Source organism: Setaria viridis, chromosome 3 (assembly GCF_005286985.2).
Source record: "Setaria viridis chromosome 3, Setaria_viridis_v4.0, whole genome shotgun sequence".
Taxonomy (NCBI): Eukaryota; Viridiplantae; Streptophyta; class Magnoliopsida; order Poales; family Poaceae; genus Setaria; species Setaria viridis.
In genome coordinates this window covers 43,278,310-43,286,106 of record NC_048265.2, presented here as the reverse complement: position 1 = coordinate 43,286,106, position 7,797 = coordinate 43,278,310, and the positions used below count along the sequence as shown (strand labels likewise).

Sequence of the window (7,797 nt, the reverse complement as noted above, 5' to 3'; positions counted from 1 at the left end):
GTTAATTTATTCATAAACCCAAATAATATAGTGCCATAAAAAATATTCTGCCACGAGGTTTAGGGCCGGGGCATGGAGACAAATGCAAACCACATATGAAGCATATTAATAATCATAGTCATTTAGATAGATGTGCATGATGATGATGATTCTTTTATGAAACATAAAGCTGGCCGGAGATTTGCCAGATTTATATTAATATAGAAGAAAGTGCATGATGATGATGAAAGTGCACCTTAAACGGAGGAAAAAAAATATTGTGGTTAATAGTTTTCTATGGTGTTGTTAGCCACCTTTTTGATGTTGATGCAGTGCCTTCCTCACCTTCGCCGGCCTAATCAGGTCACACCTACCTCTACATGCATAATATATGCATGTGTAGCTTTGCTTTTTCAATCGTGCTGGTGATAGATTGTTGTTGCGATACGTCGATATTGTAGTTAATAGAAAATTGACATCTTTCTTGATTTTGCAAATGGCTATACTATTGCTTAACCTTTTAGGGGAAATTAATGTAGATTTTTCTTTATAAAGTCACGACTTGAACATGGCGGTCCACTGAATTTAAACGAAGTAGGCAAAAATCAAGGCATGGTAAGGTCTCAAGCAGGGCGTCCTCACTGTAAAAATCAAAATGCCATAACCCCTCATTATTGCACATGCATCAATTATTAGAAGAAGAAAAAACATCATATCTCTTCACCTATCTATAAGATAGATCTCACAGAAGTTCCATGCTCTTGCAAGAAAGAAGCCCCGTGATCCAATAATGTACTAAAAATCCAATCGCAATTATATCCCTGCTAGCTTTATTAATCCATATCTATATAACAATGACTCAAATTAAATATGCGAAAACCAGTTAAAAAGCGTAACCCTAACTCCGCACGTGCGCAGCCTGAGATCGTATTTGTCGCGATGTTGTCGTATTTGCAGCTGTACCTAAAGGGAGCATGCTAAAACAGAAAAACCAAGAAGTGCGCAGTATCACAACACGGCGAAAAAGATAATGTCGGACAGCTCTAGAAGGTGAAGGTTGGGCGCTATCAAATTATATGTCGTTTTAGCTTTTTAATTTATAAATATTATTATACATCTAAAAAAGTTAAAAATAACCTACAATTTGGAACGGATGGAATAATAAATAATATGACGCGATTAAGAACATTAGCAATGCTATGGTTCTTGGGAAGGACTCCTCGGAATCATTCGGATCCAAGAAATGTGCAACCCAAAACATGAAAAGAAAAGAGAAAACAATAAAAGAAAGAGGAGTAGACAATGATACAGCATTTATGCAGATCACCCCCTGAAGAACTCCATATTCCAACTTCACCCCCTTCCCAACGTCCACATCGCCCCAACCGCTCTCTTCCCCCCACGCGATCGAGCGCCATCGCCATTCGAAACCAGCACCGCCCGATCCCGAGAGAAAAACCCACCACCCCCTCCCTGCTCGCCGCCCCACATCCCCGGCAGACCACCACTCCACTCTCTCTCCTCTTCCCCGACCGGATCTCCCCGGTGTCTCCTCCTTCCTGAGGCCGCGCGCGGCGACGGTCGGGCGGTCTGAAAGTCTGAATCGGTGCTGGTCCGGTGGGGTTCTTGGATTGGACACCTGGGATGGCGGCGGTGGCGTCAGTTGTGGAGGAGGTGCTGCAGCGGGGGATCGGGAGCGTGGGGGACGACGACGTGGCCGCGCGCAGGGCGGAGGAGGCCGGTGAGTTCGGTTCTTGGGCTCAAGCTGCGCGGATCGCGGCTGGATCAGGGGACGGAGGGGATTGTTTAGTGTTTGGTTTTTAGGTGTTCTTGGGCTTTAACCGGGTGCTTTCGGATGAACAATTGAGGGATTCGGCACGGAGAGTCCCGACTTGGTGTAAAGGTGATCTGGGTTGATACTGAAGTTTGATTCAGGAAAGGGGTGTCCTAGTGAGCGATCAAATTCAGCTGAGTACGAGTTCGACTTTTCAATTTCTCCTACCTGGATGCAGTGATTCAACGCTTTATCCGGTAGTTATTTTGTTTGTTTCAGTTTGAGCTTCAGTTGAGCTAAAAGCTGTGCAGAGTTCATGTGCGTCATCCTTGATCTGTGCATCTTACTAGATAAAGGTTTTGTGTTCTTTTTTCTCTCTGCTATTATTGGTTTGAATTAAGAGGTACTAGCTGTCCTGTTCCCTGTAGATTTATGGGCAATGCAGTGCTGCGCAAATTGTGTCGCTGTCCGAGTTATACTGCTGCGATTGTTTTCACCAGTTCGGTGAAATAATGCCGTTACTATTGGTGGCACACGATTCATATGGAAACCATGCTAGCATGTTTTTGTGGTAATGTAACACCGAGCATACCAAATCGGCCTAAAATGGAATGGAATTGACCGTTCCTTTAAGTTGGATTTCTATTCCAGGAAGGATGTTAAGTTCGGCTTTATTATCGCGCTGAAATTGTTTCCGTTTCAAGGGCATTGGTGCGTGTGATTATTATGATATCTCAGGGATAGGTGAACTTATTTCCCTTGTCGTTTAATGCAGCAATAAGAAGGCATGATGCAGCCAGTTGGTTGCGAAAAACGGTTGGGGTCGTTTGTGCGAAGGACCTGCCAGATGAGCCCTCAGAGGAGGAATTCCAGATTGGACTGAGAAACGGCATTGTTCTATGCAACGCACTGAATAAGGTCCAGCCAGGCGCCATACCTAAGGTACACTTCTTACCTTCAGTTTCCTAGTTTGTTTTGCTAGCTGTCGCACATGATAAGTATTTGAGGCCAATTCTTTTGTCAATGTCATAATAATTCTAGGTTGTCGGAGTCCCATCAGAATCTACTGTCCCTACAGATGGCTCAGCTTTATGTGCATACCAGTACTTCGAAAATCTGCGAAATTTTGTTGTTGCTGTACAAAATCTTGGCCTCCCAACATTTGAGGTTTCTGATTTGGAGAAGGTAATCATGTCCTGCTGATTTTAGAGAGCTGCATTTCATAATTCTTTTCATGTAACTCAAGATTTATAATGCACAAAAAACAAATGATTACTGTGCAAAGTTTGTTTTACTTTTTCCTGGAGAAAACTTAATTTGTTTCTGGCAATTGGAATATAGGGTGGAAAAAGCGTACGGGTTGTGGACTGTATTCTTGCTCTGAAGTCATTAAATGAAAGTAAGAGAACAGGAAGACAAGCTTCCTGTAAATATGGTGGCATTTTGAAGCCTATGACTCCTGGAAATTATTTCATAATGAAGAATTCTGATGCCTTCATGAATAAGAATATGAGAAACCACTCAGCAGAAGCAATCCAGAATGGTTTTTCAGGGGAGCAAAATGCATCAACCAATTGTTTTCCAGAATCCAGTGAGTTGGTAAGTATATTGTAATGTAGTAGAGTTTCTTATTTTACACACAGTGATGACTCTTATTTATTTTTGTAGAGTACTTCAAACTCCCTTAGCACGCTTGTCCGCTCAGTTCTTTTAGATAAGAAACCAGAAGAAATTCCACTGGTGAGCCTAGTTTGCTTGAATAGATAGCTGATCACTTCTTCAGTATGGTTGATGGACATAAAGAGTGAAATTTAAGGCTTTGCTAATTTGCAGATTGTTGAGTCATTGCTAGGCAAAGTTATTCAGGAATATGTGCATCGGTTTGCAAACCAGAACTTGGTACGTCTTGTTCGACTACTGACATGAATATGCTCTTTTATTATGATTCAAAAAATCTATATTGTTCAAATTTCTTGGGTTGCAAAAAATAGAAAGACTAGCTACTAACCATAATGACTACTAATGTACTAATTTGGGGAGGAAAAATGGCAGTTGGAATGCACAGGCAATCTGAAAGGAACTGTGCCACTTTCTGGACCAGACATGCTATTGGAATCAGACCATACTTCCAACAGTGGTCAAGTGAAGGTATATTGTTCTTTCCCTCAACCTGCAGAAACCGCATAGACATAGCCAACTAAGTGTTGGAGTTAAATTAGTTCTTCCATGTAAGAAGAGGTTTTGATAACTAATATTTGGCCTGCGTGACAAATAAATGAAGATGGATGAAGAGAAGCAACATATCTTGAATACGAAGGAGGAGATCGGCTTTGTAGTAAATGGTAGTAAAGCAGCTCAACAGCTCGAACCAGAGGAAGAAGTAAATTTTGATCTACAGCACAAACAGATCCGGGTATTTCTTTTGTTCTGCAGTCTTAATTTGATCTTGACTAACTGGCATGCCATCAACCTTCTTTGACAATTTATGCTCCGTACAGGAGTTGAGAGGTACTGTTTCTTCTATCAAGTCTGGTATGGAACAATTGAAATCACAGTACTCTGAGGAGTTTACTAAGCTTGGTAACTTATAATTGATCTTTTTTGCATTGATCTAAATTATCCAATCAAAAAATAGAACCATTTTTCAATAGGGTCTCCATCTGCATGTTGTAACAGGAAAACATTTGTACACTCTATCCAATGCTGCTTCTGGATACCACAAAGTTCTTGAGGAAAACCGCAAACTATACAACCAGATACAGGATCTTAAAGGTACAATTTTGTGCACAAAGGAGCAAGATGTACAAGATCAAAGTCTACATTACATATAAATGTTGGTTTCTTTTGTCTCCAGGAAATATTAGAGTTTATTGTCGTGTGAGGCCTTTCCTACCTGGGCAAATAAGTTCCTCAAGCAGTGTTGCTGGAATTGAAGAAAGAACCATCACAATAAGCACGGCTGCAAAATATGCAAAAGATGGAAGCAAATCTTTCACTTTCAACAAGGTCTTTGGCCCAGCAGCCACTCAAGGTTCTAAGTAGCTCATATAATGCATTTCATCTCAAAAAAGAAAAAAACACTTGAATTGACTTTAACATTGAACTTTATGCTTCTTTTTTGCTAATGCAGATGAGGTCTTTTCGGATATGCAACCATTGATACGTTCAGTTCTTGATGGTTTCAATGTCTGCATATTTGCATATGGCCAAACAGGATCAGGGAAGACATATACAATGGTATAAGCTGTGCTAACAATTAAAGTATACTTGGAGTAATCTTTTCGCCAAAAGTCTGATCATTTATGGATGTTGTGCAGAGTGGACCTAAAGTTCTAACGGAGGAAAGCCTAGGTGTTAACTATAGAGCACTAAATGACTTATTTAGTCTTCAAGAACAGAGAAATGGGACAATCAATTATGATATCTCTGTACAGATGATTGAGATATACAATGAGCAAGTCAGAGATCTCCTTCAGGATAGTGGAAATAGAAGATATCCTTTTCTATTGGGTTGTTTATTTTTTCTTTATACCAGTACAAAATCTGAATACTAATATTCACACCCATTAGTTTATTTGAGGAGCATTTTGAACATCCTTAACACTAAGCTACATTAGAAATTAGAAACACTTCACAGAAAGGGCTTGCAGTTCCGGATGCGAGCATAGTTCCTGTAACATGTACGGCTGATGTTGTTGACTTGATGAATCAAGGCCAAAAGAATCGTGCAGTGGGTTCAACAGCCATAAATGACCGAAGTAGCCGCTCCCACAGGTTTGATTTGACATAATTTCTTCACCCATAGAAGTTCTTCGCTTCATATTTTTACTTATGACTGGGGAATCCACATGCAGTTGCTTGACTGTTCATGTTCAAGGAAGAGATTTGACATCTGGGGCAATCTTAAGAGGTTGCATGCATCTGGTGGATCTAGCAGGCAGTGAAAGGGTTGATAAGTCTGAGGTTGTCGGAGATAGATTGAAGGAGGCTCAGTACATAAACAAATCACTTTCAGCACTGGGAGATGTGATTGCATCCCTTTCCCAAAAGAACTCACATGTTCCTTACCGAAACAGCAAGCTCACCCAGCTTTTGCAAGATTCACTAGGTAGTTTACAAAACTCAGTATCCTTAATTACCACTTTGTTAGTACCGGAATCTATCTAATGAATATTTTGTTGTAATGTTCAGGAGGACAAGCAAAAACGCTTATGTTTGTTCACATAAGCCCTGAATCAGATGCTGTTGGTGAGACAATAAGCACCTTGAAATTTGCTGAACGAGTTGCCTCTGTTGAGCTAGGTGCAGCAAAAGCGAATAAAGAAAGCAGCGAGGTTAGAGAGCTCAAAGAACAGGTGTCTACTTACTCCTTATTGCTTATTTCTATAAAAGTCTATTGATCAGCTGAAATTGAGTTTTATAAGTGATGTTATTTTTGGTCATCTCAGATTGCTTGCCTCAAGGCTGCATTGGCTAAGAAGGAAGGAGAACCCGAAAACATTCTAAGCACACAGTCAAGCCCAAGCATATACAGAATTAGAAAACGCAATGCAACACCTGTATTTCCTAAAGATAGGCAGCCAATGGAAGAAGTTGGGAACCTAGAGGTGATTTTCTTTCAGTCCATTTTACTTCGTTTTCTTGTAAATTGCTATTTTTTCCATTTAAGATTTTGCATGTGCTAGTTCTGGTTCCAAATTTCATTAGGGAGAAGAGCTGTCGGATATTTTGAATTATTTCAAGTATCTGCAGGCCTATAATTTGACAGTGGAAACTTAGTTCTAATTTCTAACATAGAACTATCTATTACAAAAAGTTACTATTAGGTTTAAAATACTGTGTCAAATGATCTGAACAAAAAGAGGTCTCAAATATTGGAAAAGATACTACCAGCTGCTTTTAATCTTTTTGACATGCCAAACTGTATTATATATTTGATCAATATAATCTTTCTGCTTGTAAAAGGTCCGGAACATTTTCACTCCAACGCAAACGAGGTCAAAATTGCAGTTCTCTGGCATCCTCACTGAGAACAACTCATCTAACTCGGTTGAGAATTTCACTGATCTTCAGAAGGAAATAGGATTAGGGGATTGGGTTGACAAGATGGCTATTGGTGACGACCACTTTGAGAACTCTAATTCCATTCTACAGCTGGAGCCTGACACGGCACAGCTTCCAACTTCTTTCTATCAAAGATACAGTCCAGTGCAGCAAAGTTGTAGAGCTGAATCAGTACTATCAGAGGGCCTACACGGCTTTGATTCTGCTACTAGCTGTTCCAACCAAGAGATGGCAATGTCAACCATGGGCCTAAAAGCTTCTGGTATTGCCAATAGAGGTGTCTCAACTATAAAGAAACCTGAAGTTACATCAATGAGGTGAGTGTGAGTTCAGTTGTTATTTCTACTTTTACATGTAACTGTTATGTGCAAATGATTAACTTGTTCCATTACATTTGAATTATTTAGGAATACAAATCCTGCAAGCAAGTCACCACTACAACAGAAAAAGTTGCAAACACCAACCAGGAATAGGAACCAGCTATCTTTGAGCAGCATTGGTGGAAGAAGAACTCCAAATAGCAAAGTTAACATTGCAAAGTAACCAATTAATGTGAAGATTGATTCAGTGCCAAGGTGAAATAGCAGGAAGCCTGAAAGGAGTGTGTTTTTCAAACCCTCCAGAAGGATCACTGATGTAAATTGTTTCATGTTTTGATAGGTAAAATTTTTTATACATTAAAGTTGGAAAGAGGCACCTAAGATGACAGAAAGATGGTAAATGTGGGAAATTACAAATTTTAGACTTGTTTACATCTTCCACAGTTAGAAATTACTGTTGTATCATGTGTCCATTAGCCATGACAGCATCAAGTGAATAGTTGCTTGTAATAGACATGTGCCAACTTTACAGTTTTATGCTGTGACATGTATGTTACCCTATTTCACATTAAATTGTCAATTAAAGATAGCATTTGTGCTGCATCTAATAGAGTCACCGTTCAGATAAATAATAGTCACCCTTTTTAAACAAAATCTGCT

The 7,797-nt window shown here is 39.8% G+C and overlaps 1 protein-coding gene across 1 annotated transcript; it reads left to right on the top strand.

The window, feature by feature from the left end:
- The first annotated feature begins 1,373 nt into the window (after positions 1-1,373).
- Positions 1,374-7,740, top strand: LOC117848942 (kinesin-like protein KIN-14Q). The gene is made up of 19 exons (XM_072292865.1): positions 1,374-1,720; positions 2,529-2,695; positions 2,795-2,938; positions 3,095-3,352; positions 3,422-3,493; positions 3,587-3,652; positions 3,806-3,901; positions 4,035-4,166; positions 4,252-4,333; positions 4,430-4,525; positions 4,608-4,784; positions 4,884-4,990; positions 5,071-5,248; positions 5,368-5,527; positions 5,608-5,861; positions 5,945-6,108; positions 6,202-6,360; positions 6,719-7,134; positions 7,225-7,740. Exons 1-19 carry the CDS (start codon positions 1,624-1,626, stop codon positions 7,358-7,360), a joined length of 2,961 nt encoding a protein of 986 aa, XP_072148966.1. The 5' UTR covers positions 1,374-1,623; the 3' UTR covers positions 7,361-7,740.
- The last annotated feature ends 57 nt before the right edge of the window (positions 7,741-7,797 follow it).

What these genes read in the sequence shown, in the direction of transcription:
- LOC117848942 (XM_072292865.1), top strand. Translation starts at nt 1,624, where the DNA reads ATGGCGGCGGTGGCGTCAGTTGTGGAGGAGGTGCTGCAGCGGGGGATC. An exon ending in AGGTTTCTGATTTGGAGAAG is followed by an intron (nt 2,939 to 3,094) that starts GTAATCATGTCC and finishes ATTGGAATATAG; the next exon opens with GGTGGAAAAAGCGTACGGGT. An exon ending in TTCCAGAATCCAGTGAGTTG is followed by an intron (nt 3,353 to 3,421) that starts GTAAGTATATTG and finishes TTATTTTTGTAG; the next exon opens with AGTACTTCAAACTCCCTTAG.